This window comes from Hirundo rustica, chromosome 1 (genome assembly GCF_015227805.2).
Source record: "Hirundo rustica isolate bHirRus1 chromosome 1, bHirRus1.pri.v3, whole genome shotgun sequence".
Lineage (NCBI taxonomy): Eukaryota > Metazoa > Chordata > Aves > Passeriformes > Hirundinidae > Hirundo > Hirundo rustica.
The window spans coordinates 105,720,256-105,739,337 of NC_053450.1; the positions used below are offsets into that span (position 1 = coordinate 105,720,256).

At 36.6% G+C, this 19,082-nt stretch overlaps 1 protein-coding gene across 1 annotated transcript in view; it reads left to right on the plus strand.

Moving 5' to 3' along the window:
• Positions 1 to 19,082, plus strand: part of CNTNAP2 (contactin associated protein 2) — a 770,772-nt gene that overhangs the window by 427,566 nt on the left and 324,124 nt on the right. Inside the window, exon 11 of the mRNA XM_040057848.2 lies at positions 104 to 210. Within this exon, the coding sequence (XP_039913782.1) occupies positions 104 to 210 (107 nt within the window). The remainder of the gene's footprint in view (positions 1 to 103; positions 211 to 19,082) is intronic.

Genomic DNA, 19,082 nt, shown 5'->3' on the forward strand with positions numbered 1-19,082 from the left:
ACAAGAACATGATACACTGCTTGTGCAGCTCAAAATTTTGCTGTTTGTAAATCTTGATGCTCATTTTGGTTTCTCTTTCTGTCTTTTCATCTCATCCTGACAGGTGTGTGCCCAATCACTGTGAACACGATGGAAAATGCACCCAGACATGGGACAGCTTCAAGTGCACTTGCGAAGGAACTAATTACAGTGGTGCCACTTGTCATAACTGTAAGCTACCCTGCAGTTTCCAAATTTCAGTGGAGTAGGGAATTCTCTCATGATTGAGATTTAAAAAAAAAAATAATAATAAAAAAAAAATCTTCCTTTCTGGTTGTTAAAGATCCTCAAGCCTCTTTTGAAAGAAGGTGTCAGCTAAATCACCTTCTGCATCATGATGTATTCATACAGCACTGTGCTGCACCATGCTGTACACCAGAGCAGTTCAACAGCAGCTGGTGTACTAAGCAAACGCATTCTAAGCAATTGCACATGAGATACAATTTCAAATGGAAAGAGTGAATCTGCGTTAAACTGTTGGGGAGAGCTGCTGACTGCTGCTTGAGGTTCTGGCTCAGGTTGCTAATCCCAAAGGGTGTTTATACACTGATTATCAACTGGCTTAAAATCTAATTATTTGCTCTGTAGTTAGGAGTTTCTGAAATTAAAAATATTTCCTATGAGCTCCACATGCCCTACACTATAAAAGCACAGAAAGAAGAAAGGTATTGTTACCCTTTTGTAGGTCCTGAACAATGCATGCTGAGTCAGTGGCATGCCTCTTCTGTTCCTCCTCATTTGCTAAAAAAGTGTGATTTTCATCTGCAAAAAATACCTAGGACACAGAGAAAATATATCCAGTCCTTAATTTTGTTCACTTCTTCCTTTTGCCAGCAATCTCCTGAGAAGAGAGTAAAAATGCTTTTTAACAGGTGATCAGTTGAAATTGAAGCCAGGATTTATAGAAATACAAGTTTATATTACTTTACTATTTATGTTAAATACATTTCTGTATAATTTTTGCAAAGATAATTGCAAATCTTTTTCAGTTTTAACCAAAAACCCCAAACCAATGAGAAAATTTCTGACCATTCACGGTTATCTGGATTAAAACAAAAACCTAATCTATGGTTGAAGATTATATAAATGTAAGAGGGGATATATTTTATATAATAACTATTAATACATTAAGTGGCAAAGTCGTCTGTGATCGGGTTGTTGAAACTGTAAAACTGTAAGAGTTAAATAGCAAATTAATTTTGATTAAAGAGAAATATTTAAGGTACCAGTGCCTGTAGGAGAGATTGTATGATGACCCTTTTTCCACCAAGAGGGAATGTGCACAGGGATGGCATGGTTGTGTGTAATTTTAGAAAAGAATACACAGATTTTATGTCTGTCTGTGCTCCTTTGTGGTGTGCAGACCAGCTTTTAAGACATAGCCGAACACAGTTAAGCCTCCTTCTTGAATTCTAAAGAGAAGTAGCAAGGACAAACGGATACCATAATTTTTCTGAAATCACATTTATTATGAAGGGAAGAAATAATAATCCAAGAAGATGTGACATTTTTCTTAATAAGGTTTTCACTTCTCTTTTATGGATAAAACAGTGCAATAAGGCAGGTAAAAGATATTGCTGAACCGAAGTACCAAAACAGGGATTTGGAGTGTAATGACCTGTCTTTATGTAATGCATAAAATGTATGGGGTTTACATACACTCTCCAGGTCATTTGGAGACACATTGTTCAAGAAGTTTTGCGTTTCTAGTTCAAAGTTTCTAACCTAGATGCATAAGCTTTAGTTTTGTTACTTTTTTTTTTATTATTTAAAGAGCATGTGCTGCTATACTTCTTCTTTCTTTACAAAACAAGGTTGAGCAGAAAGTTATTCACTTGATAGATATCCTGTCAGAATGTGTGAAATCCTATGCCTTTCTAGAGTATTGAAGCTAATGGCACAAAAATGAGCAAAAAATAAAAATTCCAACGTCAAGATACAGACTGAGACAACCTTAACTCTTACTTTATTGAGCAGGCAGTAATTTTCAGTTTTTACAGGAGCATGTTCCAGATACAGCTGCAAATAATGAGGGGATTTGTTGAAGCTCCCAAGTGGTTGTAGTCAAGCTGTCCTGAGGTCTGGGACCTCAGCTCTGCTTCACTGATGCTGACCCTTTCCAACTTGTGCAGTGTGTGTATATTCAGACACACTTCGTGTGCTGCCTATTGCTTTTGAATTCTAAAGTTTGTGGCAGTAGCAGGATAAAATATAACTGGGGAAGGAGGGAAGTTGGAACAATAGCTGTTGTGTGGTATAAAAATAGCTGTAAGCACTTTGAAACAGCATTGCACATTGCATGAAAAATATAGCAGATGTCATGATGCCATGGAGCTGGAAAGTGTTTAAGTGCAGATAGCACTTGTTCAGTACCATTTTACTTAAAGATAATATTATGTTCCAGAGGAAATTGTACTATATGCCACAGTAAAATATGTTTTTCTTTTCTTAATACATGCTTTTGTGGGGGTTATAAGAGTGTTTCTCAAAAAGGTAGGAGTCAAGACTGTGTTGGTGGGGATTGTAACTCTGTATTTGATGATTTTAATGAGTTTGAGTTATGCTGAAATAAAACAAACAAGATAATTTTGTGTTACTGAAGGGGTTTTTTTAGTGAATCGATTTTGCTTTGGTCAGGTAATTCAATACTTTTCTGAGCTTTTGACCTGAAACAAGGCAAAGCTTTGCAGCCTTGACTGGATTTCAGATTGCACTTTTAGGTTCCTTTGAAGTTGAAACTCAAAGACAAACTCAAGGGATGAACTCCTTGAAGTGAAACCGAGATAAAAGTTTGCATGAAAACCTTATGAATCAAAACTACTTTTTTTCACACAGGTCTGGCCATAATATATTGTATTATAGTGAAAACAATTCCGAGAGATATGGAGAAATATGTATTCTGGGGCTGAGACATAGTGGGGACTATAAGCCAGAAATAAACAGCTAGAGAAAGAAAACTTCCAAATAAATAAATCTGAAATAAAAACTTTAATTCTTATTATTTCTCCAGCTGTGTAAACCAATTACACTAGTTTTCTATTTTAAGATTATGAAATAATTTGCTTTTTGGAATATGACACTCTTACAGGAAAGTTCTTCACCTTTCAGAGATAGACCAGAATCTCCAGGCTGTGTCCACTATCTTGCTACTTCTCAGCAGCTTAAGCTGCCATACAGAGGAAATGATAATTTGTTTCATCCAGCTACAGCTGGGTCCCTGGAGTCCAATGGCAAATTAACCAAAAGTACTGGAAAATTGTATTTCTCATTGCATGTTAAATACCCTAGGAATCTAACAGATTTCTTTCAGCTAAGGGATATTCATGCCCAGAAAAATGCTGTGGCCTGGCTAGTATCAGACTAGAGCATTGATTTTACCATTAGGCAAGTCTGAAAGATAAATGAATGTATTTGCTCAAAAATAATGATTTACAGTGATGCAATATTTACAAAATTATTTAAAAATTAATTGGGTTATAATTAACAGTGTCATCCTTACTAGCTTTATTGTATTATCTATATTTTAAGCCCTGTCTAATTAAGTTTTGCAGCCTACCAAAGGTTGGCCTGCTCATGCAGAGTTCTTAGAGCAATACTTTTCTAGAGTTTATTAGTAAATGGTTCCTGAAACCTTTGAGAACAGGAGCTCATTTTCCTGATTACTTCTCATCCCCATCACTTTGCACCAGCTTATTCATCTATTTTTATGTTCTAATATTCTTCCTGCTGTTTATATCTTCTTTAAAACAGGGTGGTATGGCTTTAAAAATTGTGTATTGGGATAACTAATGATCATGCAAGCTTCTTTTTCTGAGATTTTTTTTATAATGTAGGTCAAAACACACTTTTGCTAGAATCTGTATTTAAGATAAACACAAGGATGGATTTAGAGAGTTTACCATGATGGTGATGTATTTACCTTCCAATTCCTGTATAAACATAATTAGGTTTAGGAAAACGCTAGAAGAACCTTATCTGATGATATATGATCTCTCCTAACACAAATGTTCAGTTTTGTTTTGGTAACAAAAATGTTCAATTTGCACTTAAAAGATTAATCTTAATGGTCATAGAATCATAGAATGGTTTGGGTTGGAAGAGACCATAAAGGTCATTTAGTTCCAACGTTCATGCCTTGGACAAAGCCACCTTTCACTAGACCAGGTTGCTCAGAGCCACTTCCAGCCTGGTCTTGAACACCTCCAGGGATGGGGCATCCACAGCTTCTGTGGTCAACCTCTTCCAGTGTCTCACAACCCTCACAGTAAAGAATGTCTTCCTAATATCCAGTCTAAGCCTGCCCTCTTGCAGTTTAAAACCATTCCTCCTTTTCTTAATACTATATGCTCTTGTAAAAAGTCCCCCTCCAGCTCCCTTCTAGGCTCCTTTGGGGACTGGAAGTGGCTGTAAGATCCTCCTCTTATGAAAGACAAGTTATTCTTCTTGTTCAAGTTATTTTTCTTTTATTTCACCTTCAAACACTGTCCTTGCTGTACAGCTGTACAGATTCCTTCAAGAATATCAGACAGAAAAAGGTTTTCTTAAAAATTTTCAGTTAGTCCATAAGAGGAAGTAGAACCCAGATCACATCTCTTGACTGTTGGTTCCGTAAGACAGTAGGAGAAATACAATTTTACATACTTTTGTCCTTGGAAGAGGCACTAATTGCATCAGAATATACAGAGAATGCAACTCTGCTGGGAAAGAAAATAAAGGATTTTTACATTTTTAGATTGGTGGTTTGCTGTAAGTTTTTATCAAAAAGATTATGGGAAACAATGTAGTGATTCTTATTTTCCATGTAAGGGAACTTGACCTCTGAATTCTCTGTCTTCTCACAGCATGTTGGGAATAAACGTTACCTTATATTTTGGAACCAGATTCAAAGTTAATGACGAATAGGACTTGTCTTGAAATGATAAGTACATTAAATGACCCTGGAGCCTAATGGGCATTTTTCCAAGCCATATTGACTATTTCCCTAAAACAAAATATTGCTTCAATAATGAGTTTAATATTTTCTCGAAACACACTTTGGATGAGAAACATTGTAGAAGCTGTGATAACTCTCATGACTGGCTATTGCCAAGATTAATAGTCATCAACACAAATTTAATCTGCATAGGTTCTGATCTTCAGCAAGACTTCCATCAGTTAGTTTGTAATATCTGATTTTCCTGTGTTTCTATAGACAGGAAAGCAAACAGAACACTGGACTTATATGTTTATAGTCTAGATAGGAAAGAAGACCATGGCAGTGATTTTGTCCTGTCAGAAATTTGGGAAATAGTGAAAAAATAAATACATAATTTGGCAAAACAATGCACTGAAATTTACTTCAGGGAAAAGAAAAAAAAAATAACTCCATCATTTTTCTAGTCATCTCAAACAAGAAGAGCATGTGTTTCAATTTCACTGGAGGCTGGCGGAATTATGAGAATAACATTGTTATCTTTGTGACAGCAAACTGATTTATTAGAAAAAGCAGAAGACTTGCAGTTTCACAAGCATATTAAAACATTATTTTATCAGAAAAAATACAATAAATACCTCCATGGTGAGGAACCATGATACATAAGATAATCTTGTGAAAGGATGTTCTGATCCAAAGACAGGAAGAATGCTGCTCTTTAATACACCCGAAGTGGAAGATACAACCTAGTCAGAAATGCTCTATATTTTGAGAAGGCTTGGCATAAAACTGTCTCCTCTTCAGTTGTCCCCTGGGCATTTATGTGCAGGGCTGTTACAAACTATCACCCTGACATTTCTGAATCTTTGCCAGTGAAGCTTGATGTTTTAGTCATTTAGCTTAGCAGCATTTTGCGTAAAATCTTGGATTCCAAAATTGGCCCTTTTTCAGAAAGTGGAATAGTGATATGTGCTACAGATTTGTGGACATGCAAGTATCTGATTTTAGTGAGATTTAAGCATGAGACCTGCACCCATATGACTGAACATATCACGCAAGCCTGAAAAATTTTCCAGAAGTAAATGAAAAATTTCCATTAGTAAACTTGTAGAAGGACAACACCAGACAACATAGAAGAGAACAAAAGCATAAAAAGCATATGAAACAACAACAGAAAATTCTAGGCTGAGTTTCTGCAGTGGAAAGCTGACATTTAAGGCATGCAGTGGGACTCCACATTGCTGGTTAGACTTGTTCATGGCAGATTGCTTGAATCGTGTGAAAGAACAAAGGAAAAATAATACTGGGAAGCCAAACTGCTTACTTTTAACATGAAATAGGAGCTTTCAGAAGGGCAAAATCTGAATTGCTCCCATTCCCCCTCTCCTCATGTATTGGGGATAATTTGCCTTTTTGGGGCTGAGGGAGGACAGCAGCTGTGGGATGCACTAATGGGAATGAGGAGCTTTGCAGAGAGGTGATCTGTGAAGTTCCTCTGTGGAAAGTGAGGCTGAAGGAATGATAAGAATTATTTTGACAGGGCTGCTTGATTTGGGGAGACTGGGGCTGGAGGAAATATTTATGAAAATAATGATCACAATGATGAGGAAAGGGTTATCACTTAAAGACTGTTTTGTACTAGATGCTGTAAGAAAAGGGAATATAGTTCCTCACTACCCTCTCATCCTGTTGTGAGCTGCTGTTTTGGTGTCCCTGACAAAGCCTGTGGTTTTTTGAATTGCTCCTTTGAGCCCCTGATTTGAGACTTACTTGACACTAGAGTCTAGATAAAGTAGTTTCCATTCAAACTCAGAAGTATGGATGTTTGAGCAATGCTGATCTTGAAGAAATAGGGAGTGAAAAAATAAGATAAATTTCTGAAACCTTTAGAAAGAGGCTTTTTTTCTTCTGCTGCGAGTATCCTGAGAAAACACTTTCAGCTACTGACTGTTCTCTGCCAGTTATGTCACTGTCAGTTTATTTTTCTCCTCCTCTTGCACACTCTGTATCTGAAGTAATCAAATGTTTAAATTTGATACATACTCTGCAAGACCTTATTTCTCAGATGTTTGTTTCCTTTGAGAATAGAGATTCTCAAAGCCTGTTTGTAGAGTTTTGTTTACAGTGGTTTATTAAAAGGATCATATAATTGATATGCTACCTTTCTAAGGCTAATCATTTTTTCAATAATGCTTTTCAAAGAAATTGTCATTATAATATATACATGTCGTTGTGTATTCATATTTTATTTATTACATGTTTTCAAAAGATTTAACATAATGTATGTCTTTTCAAATGTAGAAGACTCTATTAAATTACTTATTTTTATTAAAATGTACTTTTAAAACAAGACTGAAAAATTGGGTTTGTTTTCTTTTGTAACTTCTCACGTGTAACATATAATCCCTAAATTGTTGCATTTTTCATCTATCCCTGTAAAACTGAAATAGACAAGCTTTTTACTCTTTTGGGGGGGTTGGTTAGTTTTTGGGTTTTTGGGTTTTTTTAGATTGGGGAAATTGCAGGTTTTTTTGGTTTTGAACTCCAATATTTGTTTAAAAATCAGATTGTTCTTCGTTTCAGTGTTATAAACTATAGTTCTTCTATTACTAATTTATTATCAGCTGAGCTGAGAGTTGCTCTGCACCAGGTGTTTATGAGATGCAGATTGTGTAATAAATTGGTGGCAACTTAAATTTTTATGGTAAGCAAATGGATGTGGTCTGTGTTCAGGCCAGAAAGGGCTGCAGCGCCAACATGTGCAATTGCACCAGGAGTATTTCCTGAAGGTGGAGAAAATTAACATTAGGATGCAAAGCAAAATATGAATAATCAACAAGCAGAAATTTTGCTGAAATGAAAAAAATCAGCTGCAAATAACTCTGCCAGGTGTGGTTTGAGAGAGACTGTAATGGCTGAAACTGGACTTCAGATTTTAGCTGTTTGAATAGTTGCATTCTTTATATATAGCTTTCTATTAGAATCAAATGACATGAGTTTTGAAGCTAAATTTCTACCAGGTAGGGTCAAGTAGAAGAAGAGTATGAAGTCAGGATCTAACTCAGGGGATTTTCTCAATTCAGTTGTAGCTAACTCTTGTAAAACAACCTAAGTAACATTCCTGAATTGCAGCATGTATTTGGGAAAACTTGGGTATTAGCTGAGTTTTTTGCAGACTACTGTAACCTTTCTCTATTGTTGTTCACAGTGTAGAAGCAAATATTGTTTCCGAGGGACAGTTAAAAGAGAACATGTAATTAACAATAGATAACTTTAAAGCAGCCCATTTATACCGTAGAATCAAAGCCAGAATTAATTCATGGCCTGAAAAGAACTCTGCAAATAAAGACTTCAGAATTAATTAGCTTTTTCTTAAACTTTTCCATTAAGACAATCTAACATATTGCATACTTCACTGTTAATGCTTTTTTGCAATTAAAGTTTTTAAGGTGCTTATATTAAAATCCCATTGACAGCCATTAAGCAGAAAAAACATGTTTTGAAGTCACTCTAATCCTATTTTCTCAGATGTGAGAGAATGAAGTTAATGCAATATCAACTGTTAAAGATGTACCATAGTCAAAGCAATGAGAAATTCTTCACATATACATGCAGATATATTTTTTCTCTGTCCACATAAATTTTTTCTTTAAGAAGTTTTTTAACAATTCAAAGTACAGGAACTTAATGGGTATAATTAGGCTTGCTATTAAAAGACATTATGCACCAGTGGATAACTAGACATTATCGAGGGTTTGTAGAATTTTTATGCACATCACTTAGTGCAGAAAGATTTGATAAATTCTACCTTTCCAATGTGTTGAAAGCTGTATGATCAATCAAATAGGACTGTGGTTTGAGGAAAAAAATTAATTAAATGGAGTGAAACCCTGAGATACTTGTGCAATCTACACCATATTTTATCTTAATGATTTGTATAACAATGTTTATGAGAGTAAGTGTATGGCTCCTGCAGCAAATAAACATAAAGAATCATTATTGTCAGTTCTCTTATGATACTTCCATGTGAATGATATGTGTTCCAGAGGGTGGGAATTCTGATTCAGTTTGGTTCTTGTTTATGGACACTACCTATCTTGAACATCATTATAGTATTTCTTCCACTATTCTGCAGCATAAATGTATCGCACCTTTATGCCTTCCTTAGGAATCAAATGTCTACATTGGCCCTTTTCATTCAGGGGTAAAAGCTGTTGTGCCGCTTTGTAGTTTTAGTCTGGAGGAATTTTGAATTTTATTCTCCTTCCCAATGTGCTGTAATTTATATGGGAGATTGTGGGAAATAGAAAAAATAGAAAATTTTCATTGTTTGAAAAATGGAGGTTTTCACCTTAAGAGAACTTTGTAAAATAGGTTTATATGTATTGGTTATTTTAGTAGTAGTATTAGTAGTAGTACCTTATATACTTCAGTGTGTGCAACAAATGATAGACAGAACCATCAAAAAAACCTTTATGATCCAAGAGAGAGATGTGAGAAATAAAGTTACAGAAAATTCTCAAAATCTTAGAGATCACAAAGTCTTGTGCTGTTACTCCGAAGTAGTGTACGCAAATATAGACATAGATAAAAGCTTTGAATTTAGACCTTAAAACAGACAAGACATCAAAACAAGAAACAGCAATTACTACCAAATTTGACTTACATCCTTAGAATAGACCAAATCTTTTACAGCATTAGAATTGCTGTAGTCTAAAGTCAAAGCACTTAAACAAAATAGGTGCCTTAATTAAGCAGAAAAAAATACATTAAAGAGGATGCACTGTAGTAGAGTTCTGCAATGTAAAATAGTCAAAACTTGACAAAACTCTTAAGAGAGTTTCTTTGTAGTTGTACCGAGAGGGGGAATTGTGGGAAACAGAAAAAACAGAAAACTCTCATAGCACTGGGTATGTAGGCCTAAAGTTAAAAAGATACAAGAATAAGGACACAGAACAATAAGACTGTGTTTTTGTCCTATGTAGAGTGAAGCCTTAGCAAGTAAAAAATATTATGCAAGATAATAGAAAAGTATAATAATAAGGCTTTGTGCTTTGTTTATAGAAGAGTATAAAAAGTTCCTGAATAGCAAATATATGAGACAAGTACCTATTATTAGATAAAAGGTATACATATAGTTTTAATAATTGATTTATACAGATGTCTGTAAGCTCTTAAAATTTGCTATTAGTTTGAAAACTTTTAAAAGGCCTTGCAACACAAAGAATTTCAGCTGCTGTTGGCAAGATGTGAGCTGTTGCCATCTTTCAATTGCATCACCCTGTACTGAAGCTGATGTTGCAATAAAGCTTGAGGAGCATCTCCTGGCAGTCCTGTCCTGTTATTTAGAAATATTAAAATCCAACAGGAGATATATCAGGAAAAGCTTTAGGACCAAAATCTGTTAGCAAAAGTAGATGCTCGGTATCAGTCTTGCTCCGTAACTATTGCTTTAAAATTTCACCTTAGGTAGGCCAGGCAATAGTCATCTTGGCTGGACAAGTCTCTTAGCAGAAGTAATGAAAGGTTACTGGAATTCTTTAAATATTTTACTGAAGCCTGAGGAATCATCTATGTTTACATAACTTTACAAAAACATGGAAATCACTATTGTTTCGTAAATAGAAATACACTTTGCTAATATTAGTAAAACTACAATATGTTGACTGCTACTTCAGAGCACTACAGATATCACTGCATTTCTCAGATTCATGCTCAGGCTAACTGAGCTATATCCTTCTGAAATTCTTAACTACGCCTCTCCTTTTCAAGCCCTCTTCTGTTTCCCCCATTTTTAGGTTTCTCAATTTCTTTGTGCTTTCCTATCAGCCTCAGCAGTTTGTTTCCTCCTTTCATCATTCATTCTCTAATCATTGCTCTGATTATTTTCCTCTTCAGTCATTCTTCACAGCCACATACTCACACGTGTGCACACAGGAGCAGCATGCCCAGGAAAGATTTGGAAAGGAATTTAACAAGAAAGCAGAATAGACTGTGCTGATCAGATGCAGGATGCAACCAGGCAAGCATACTTACCACACCAACACTTATACTTATCCCTCTTTTTTTCCTGCACTTTTTTCCTCCTCCAAAATGTCTAGCTCTCTGTTTTTTCCTGCCTTTCATTCCATCCCTAAATATCCTATTAGTCTTATGCAATCCTGAGCTATGTTTTCCATGAATCCCATGATGTGTCCCCATCCAAGGCAGAAACTCCCTTGGTCTGAAAGGTTTTGGGGAGAGCTGCTACCAGTGGCTCATGATGATGGGGGTGATGGGGGTGATGGGCTCCATGCTCACACACTGGAGCTGAGGCTGTGCTGTGACAGCCCCAGACAGGTTGTTTGTTACTTATGTGCATCCTTGATTTGAGTCAGATGGGCTTGAATGGTTTGATGTCTCCTGTGGCGGACATGTGGGCAGCCTGGCAGGGTATTATTCCGGCTTCTGCCTTGCCATTGGTTCTCTGACCTCCTCTGTAGGTCTGCAGATGGGCATTTTTTCTCAGAACCTGACACTTTCTCTATATTCTCATCCCCTCAGTAAATAGTCTAAATTAATAGTCCACAGTGTTGCTATTGAAACAGATACTGACAAAATAGAGTGTGTGCCAACCAGGGCAGCCCCCAAGGTACCCATCTAACATCTTACTAATTTCACAGCTCATCCATTATGTGAAGAAGATGTAAAAGTGATTTCTAGGAAGTTGCCAGGACACAGTCATTCCCATTTGAAAGCATCGGAGAGAAGGCACAAAAAATAAGGGGATGTGGAGCAGATGTTTCCATTGATATTTTTATGTCAGTTTAAAAGGTTGAATTCCGTTGGCAGTGCAAGTTGCTTAGTGATTAATGGAAATGACAAACATGATGCATTCCTTCTAAATTGGTGTCATGTTGATAGAGGACATTTTGATTGAGATAATGTAAATGCTGATGTGAGGATTTGTTTTCATAATATTATATGTTATAGATCTTTTCTGTTCATGGAAATAAGTGCTCGGCTTCTCTGGAAAACCCACTATTTGGTTAGGTGTCTGTCAGTCTGTGTGCATAGCAGTGGCTTTGTAAGCAAGCTACTGTTCTGTGGTTTACTGTTTGGGTTTTTTTTCAAACATAAGCCTTTTGATTAAGATTTTTATGTAATTTTATTTAACCAGTTGGTTTGTTTGGGGATTTTTTTCCAATAAATTGTAGTTTCCCTTAAGTATATCTTGTATTCAGTGAAGATAGCCAAGAAAGCTACCATAACTTCCTTCACAGGATTGATGGTTATGAGAAGGTTGAATTCAAAAACATTTAGGGATCTGGGGCTGGGAAAAGGAAAGAAAGGGGCATGAAATGGTGAATATTACACCAAAGGAGGTGTAGAAGAAAGGATTACAGGTGACCTCACCCCTGATAAGTCACAGTAGTACTAATTACTAAAGCAGAGGAATAGCCTTGCCATTTATGGGTTGCAGCTGTGATTAATAAAGATAAGTCTGATAAAAGGGGTGGGTTAGTCAGGAGAGGACTTGGAGGTGGAGCAGCCCTGAGGAAGAAGGAATGATCTAGACAAACACAAAGCAGAATGACAGCAGGAAGAGAGTTGCTGCTGTAAAAGGTCTGCTGTGAAGTCAGTCTGGATCTGATGGAGTTAGAACCTGCTGTTGGAACCTACAGTCACAGTTGAGCTAGGTAAAACCCTGTGGTCGGAGGTGGCAAGGAAATACTTGCAGTCATATTCCAGCAGGAAATAACCAGCAATCAGAGTCTGCAGTTGGACCTTACAGTAGGAGCCTGCTGTAGTTAGAGTCAGGATGGCTCAGCTATAAAGAAGGCTAAACTAGGACCATTTTCACGTTGTTAGATGAGAATCTGTCTTGGCTCCTTTCTACCCCTAACAAGAGGGGTGGTGCAACAAACTGTTGAGTCTGGTAAAAATAAAATTGGATTACAGTCCTACAAGTGAACATGTGGGTAATGGATTTTGGGAGCGTTAATATTTGTGAACAAACAAAACCAGACACTATAGTCTTTTTCAAAGCTGCGTAATGAGAATATATCCATGTTCATCTAAGCATTATTTAACATTGGTTAGGATATTCAGGTCTGAAGAGAGACCAAATGCTCTGATATCTAAGGCAGGAAAGAACCAGTATATACTTGGTGAGGGAGAATACGTTGGTTTATTCAATGTCTTTGCTATATGCAGCCATTTACAGATATCTTGTGTTAAAATAAGATTCCAGATAATCTGTATCTGTGGCCTGACTATGGGAGTTATCTCCCCTGCTTTGACCCTGGCATAATTAGCTGAGATTTTCACTTGTGTATGTGTGTTCACTGTGGAGAGTAACCAAGGATTCATATTACACAGACGGGAAATTGTAAAGCCAAGGTTTGGCCCTTGTCTTTTCTCCTTTCCATTACTCTGGCAATACAAAGTGATAACTGGAGTAGAACCCATACTTTTTCTTTACGGGTATGGATTATTCAATATTTGTTTTTATACCAACGGTGAAACCTTTTGCATGGAAGAGAGGGATAGGAGGAAGAAGGGAACAAGATGGTATTGGCAGTGCTCCTGATACCTTCCAGCTGGACGAGACTCAAATGAGCTCCAGGCACCTCTGAGCTTTCTGTGGCTGGGCCACAGTGTAAGACCAGCAAAAGTATGGTGAATATCTGAGTTTCTCTGACAATCTTCCCTCTCAGATGCAGGGCCCAGGAATTAATTACAGCTACACAACTGTGCAATGCTATCCAGATTTAAACTGAAATTGTGCCATTTCTATCCTGAACCGCGTTTTGTTTGGTCCCAAAAGCCATGCTTGGTTTTTGGTTTTGGGGGTTTCTTTTTGGCTAGTTTTTTTTTGTGTTTGTGTATCCTTGGATGACTTAATTCACAAAAGAACCTTATTAAAAATTGGTGTCTAATTATACTTTCTTGTGATGTCTGTAGGCTGACACTGTTACAAAGATGCTAATTGTCTAATCTATGGCTTGTAATTTAAAATCACTGCTAAATTTATTTAAAAATCCATTTTGCTTCAGCCATTTCTATTTAAATTAATTTCTCTCTTCCCCAGCCCAAAGCAAAGAACAAAGTTGAGAGAGAAACAGAGCACCTTTCATTTTGCCATTAATGGGTTGGCTTTTCTGTATTCATAGCAAATTCCTGGGTTGAGCTACTTTGCAGTGGCTCAGATTGCAGTTTTCACCCCTATAGCAGTAATTTTCCATATTATGCCAGTGGCAAATAAACTTGTGTTCTCTTTCTCACTCTGATGGTAAAGCCTCTATTTTGTTCTCTTTTTTACCACAATGGTAATTGTCATGTTTTTCACTGACATAACTGAGCCTAGAGTAAACTTGACACAAAATCTGCAGATTTCCATATCTCTTGTTTTTATTTTTACTGCTTTTAATTTAATTTCTGTTTCTATGGGGCATATTTGGACATTGTGCTAATGGTGAGAACACTTTACAATTTCATTAGCTCAGAGCAGAAGGCAGAGGGAGGGTGTGAGGAAGATATAGAAACTTTTGGAAGGCTGCAGCTTAGATCAATGCCAGTGTGAAGAAGGCTTATGCTCAGTCACAAAGGATCTTTGCTTTTGGAGAGTCTTAGTGGCATGACAGCCAGTGCAACCATGGACAGAAATGAACACTAACCCAGATAAAAAGCACTTCTGCCTCTGTTGGTTTACCTTCCCGATAAAATAAAATCAATTTTTTTTTTAAAAAAGTGCTATTTATATGATATTTTTATTTTTATAGTTTATTTATATGATTCATATGTATATAATATTATATGTATGCTCTCATGTACATATGCAAAATATAAGAATGTTCTTTCCTTTGGGAAGCTATTTTAGGGATTTTGAGTAGCAAATCTACTCAGCATTGGGAAGGACTATGTTGGGGGGTAGAGGGCTAACCAATTGCAGAAGCAATGGTTGAGGAAAACTCTTGACTTGTTTTTTTTTTTAAATTCAGTTTTGTAGAAGTGCTGGTTAATGATGGCTGATTTGCCTTGTAGTTCATTGCTTATGATTCTGTGAATAAAGAAAGCATCCTTTACTGATTAATTAATAGAAGTAAAACTTATGGAAGGTACAAATTAATCTGGCTCTGCTGGCCATTTTCTGTTTTCATATGCTAAGCTTCATGAAAAAATTGGAAAATCCAAAGGAGAGAGAGAATAATATAGCACCTGGAAAATGCAATCAGTGATCAAAATGAACAAATTTGGCCATTTTAATGTAGAAAAGAGATTCATGTCTGCAAATAGGTAAAAGATGGTTGCAAGGAGGAGTGCAATAACTTATCTTCCAAATTCACTGTGAATAAAGAGGAATGATGAGTTCAAGTTGCAGCAGAACAGCCCCACAATGGAGAGAGTAGAACAAATGCTGATCCTGAGGGGCTGGTAGAGCTCTAGGCTGCCTTGGTGTGTCAGGGATTTATGTCATTTTAAACTGGACTGTGTTAGGAATGATACATGGATGTAATTGAGATTTTTTGGGGGGAGGTGGATTGCATTATCTTTGAGGTTCACCACAACCACGTGATTCTGTTGTTACACTAATTATGACCACAAAATTACTCTGCTTTTTATCTCAGCACTTATTTCTTCAAATATAATTTGAGTAATTAAACTACTTTTTCCAGCAATAATCTTATAGAATGATGGAGTATTTATTTAATGGAATGTTGAGGGTAACATAACTGAAGCCTTGGTTTTTGGTTAACTTTGTGTTTGAACTGTCATGAGTAAAATAGTTGTGTAGTGTGGAAAATGCTTGCTAATGTCACGTGATAACAGTGAAAGGATGAAGCTTTGAGCTCTTAGAATTCATGTGCCTGTCCTAGCTAGCTGTGAGCGTAAAGCAAGGGCCCCTAAAATGATGGTAACCCAAAAGAAACAAATCCTAGTTTTGCTGGGAAGGTGTTTAAAGATGCCGGGGGTTGTTTTTGCCTGTACTTCTGGGACTGCAGTAGCTCAATTCAACTTCTGGCTGAGGAGGAAATCTAGTCATGGCTAAAAAACAAGTGGAAAAATCAGTGGCTAAAGCATGGGCCATGTCATACACATCTGCGAATTGATGGACTTGTTCATGATACCTTCTAATTTTCTCCAGTTCTCTTATATACAGTGAAATTTACCAATTGCCTAATGGCACTTATATGTGAAAATGGTATTTTTTGATGAGTGGCTTTTTATGTATAGCAACATTTCTTTAAGAACAGAGTAAATCGGTTTTCTTGCAGATGCAACACGAGCACACAAATTGTAAGTATTACACTCAGGGCTTTAGAGGTTTTTGTTTACTCAAATTTTCAGTTATGCGTGAAGTCAGGAAAGGCGGGTTTTTTCTGTCTTCCACTGTCTTTAATAATGAGGTGATATTGCAATGGCAAGGGCATGTCACATTTAGACACTTCCTTAGCCCTTGCTTTTTAGCTGGAAAATCATTTGATTGTAACTGAATGAACTGTAACTGCATCTAGAATAGTTATATTTCTTCAGAAAGCAATTTCTGGAATTCCCTTGGGTGTCACAGTAGATCCACTTCAGATGTCAAAATTAATCTTTTTATGTACAATTTATGTACATACCATATTTAGGATGTGCATAAAGCTGCAGTTCACTGAGAAGTTAAGTTTTCTTCCTGGACATGAACTTCGCTGCAGTTGCTGACACATCCAGGTGTACTTTCCAAGTGCTCATAGACTGGGCACAGAAATTCAGTATTGCAGCCAACTGGGTATGCTGGCATATCCCTACTGCTCTGGCCTGTCCAGGTACCAGTACCAGTGAGCAGCCACAGCTGCTTCCTGCATTCTGAAGGCCAGCAGCCTTGGAGGTCTTACAGCTTTGTTCTACTAGAGCCGTATATTTTGCTGAAAGTGCTGCTTCCTGTGCTTTTCCTCATCATGGTAATCTAATTTTACAAGGGCATCCTAGCTGCAAGTACCTGCTATTTAGTGATGTGGCTTGTGGTGATCCACCTTCTGGTCATGCAGAACTTGCTCTCTCTAAGAGCAAGAGTCCTTCTTAAATTTAGCATGAAGAATTGCTATTGGGATTTCAAGACTTTTTTTGGGGGGGTTTTTAGTTAGGATTTTATCTTTGTTCTTCACTGCTACCTTTTATTTAGGGGAGGGTACTATTTCAGCAAATGTTTTCAAGATACTTTTTAATCAAGGAAGATTTTTTTTTTTTTTAAGGATATTTGGGAGTATGCAGAAAGCAAAGCATGTGTCTCATTACCTTTTGGGGTTTTACATTAAGATTATTGTGCAATAAGTAAAAATTATGAGAAAAAAATCCTAAAACAGAGGTCTTGGTTACCTTAGAACCTTCTCTGTGCAGGATCAGATGGTGTTAGGTGTTTTTAATGTTTTGGAAGTCTTTTTCAGATGAGTGTGCATACACTTAGGATGACAAGTAGAAGTGTATTCAAATAGCTCAAAGAATTTATGTACGTATGCAATTCTATATCAGAATGGTGATGGTTTCTTCCTTAGCTTTCATTTTCTCCTTCTGCCACTGTTTGACTAATGAGGTTTTTTGGATGCTGGTAGTGAGTGATTGTCCTTGGGGTTTGATTTGTGATTAATTTTTGACTTCAGCTCTCACAGTTGAAGGGGTTGTGAGGTTCTGTAAACTGACAGCCTAAAAAAGTGGAGAGGCCAAAGCCAGGAATATTCAGCAGAAGTTTCCAACCACATTATCTTTTCCAACACCAAATGAACACAGGAACCCCTAATATTTGGGAACCTGGTAAAAGATGCATCAGAAAACATTTCATGTCAAAACCATATCTTAAAGGGTTATTCTCACTGTGTGAGATGTAAAAGTAAATACTTGTTCACACTTATTTTTGTCTGACTTTAACAGTACATGTGCTTATTTTAAGTTAACTATAACTGGAGAATAAATTTTTAAATTTATTTTACTTTTCCTGTTCTTAGACGTTATAAGGTTGAGTTCCAAACTATAGAATTTTTATATCCACACTTGAAAAATCTGGTGGATATAAGACTTGGTTCTAACCATTACAGACATTGTCCTATAGAGCACAAAGAACATTGAAGTAGTGTTGCATCATGTTGGCTTTTTTTGGAGCTGTTTAAAAACTTTTAAATATACTTGAGGTAGTACAGCAACCCAGCAGCTGTGTGTATTCCTTCTGTCAGAAAACAGAAGGCTATTTTTCTCTTGTATATATCTTGCTTTGACTATGATGAAATATCTAGTTCTTTTAACTTAAAGGAACTGGAAAACATAATTTCTCCACCATATAACATTGCAAGGAGTAAAGGATGAATATAGGTTTAATGTGGATGTGCACAGAGAGAAAATTCTGCTGACAGAGCAGGAACTTACAGTGTACATGTATTGATGTATAAAAATTTATTTTTGCATTTTCCACTTATCTTCTGAATATATGTTATAATAAAGCAACTAGTCTTATTTTATTCTTTTAAAATAAATTTCAGGTATGACATTTCAGTGTCCAGCTATTTCTTAGTAAGCTTGGAGTTTTTTCCCCCCTTCATTGTATATTTGTGCTTTCAGGCTCAAGAGTTAAAACCAGTTTGAGTTACATAAACCATGCACCTCAGAGTCTATTTGGTTTTCAGTATTTTTCCAAGAAGTTGAAAGTGCTGGAGAGACATAGCTGGACTTTGTGGTTCTGATGCATTGCCTGTTTTTGTCACTTTTGCTGTCATTTCATTCCAACCATTTTTCTGTATCTACACCTTTGCTGTGTTCCTGTAAAGCTGAGATTTACTCCTATATTAGCAGGTGTTTAAAGGAGTTTATTCCCTGCAGCAACCACATTCACTGACAGAAACAAAACATATTGCAACACATTCATTGAGCCACATAGTGCAGACTGTCTTGCTAGGTAGTCTATTTATAATGAGCTTTGTGCTTATAAAAAAAGGCTGTTTGTCAGCCCTAAAATTAAAGCTGCCTTTTCACATAGTGCTGGAAAAACTTTAGTTCACCAAGGTGCTAATGAAATTTTATGGGAACATCATATAGGGCCACAGAGTTTCTAAATCCTCTTTGTCATTCAACTATTCTGCTTTTTGGAGATAGCCAGCAGCTGTGCCACCTGTGCAGAATA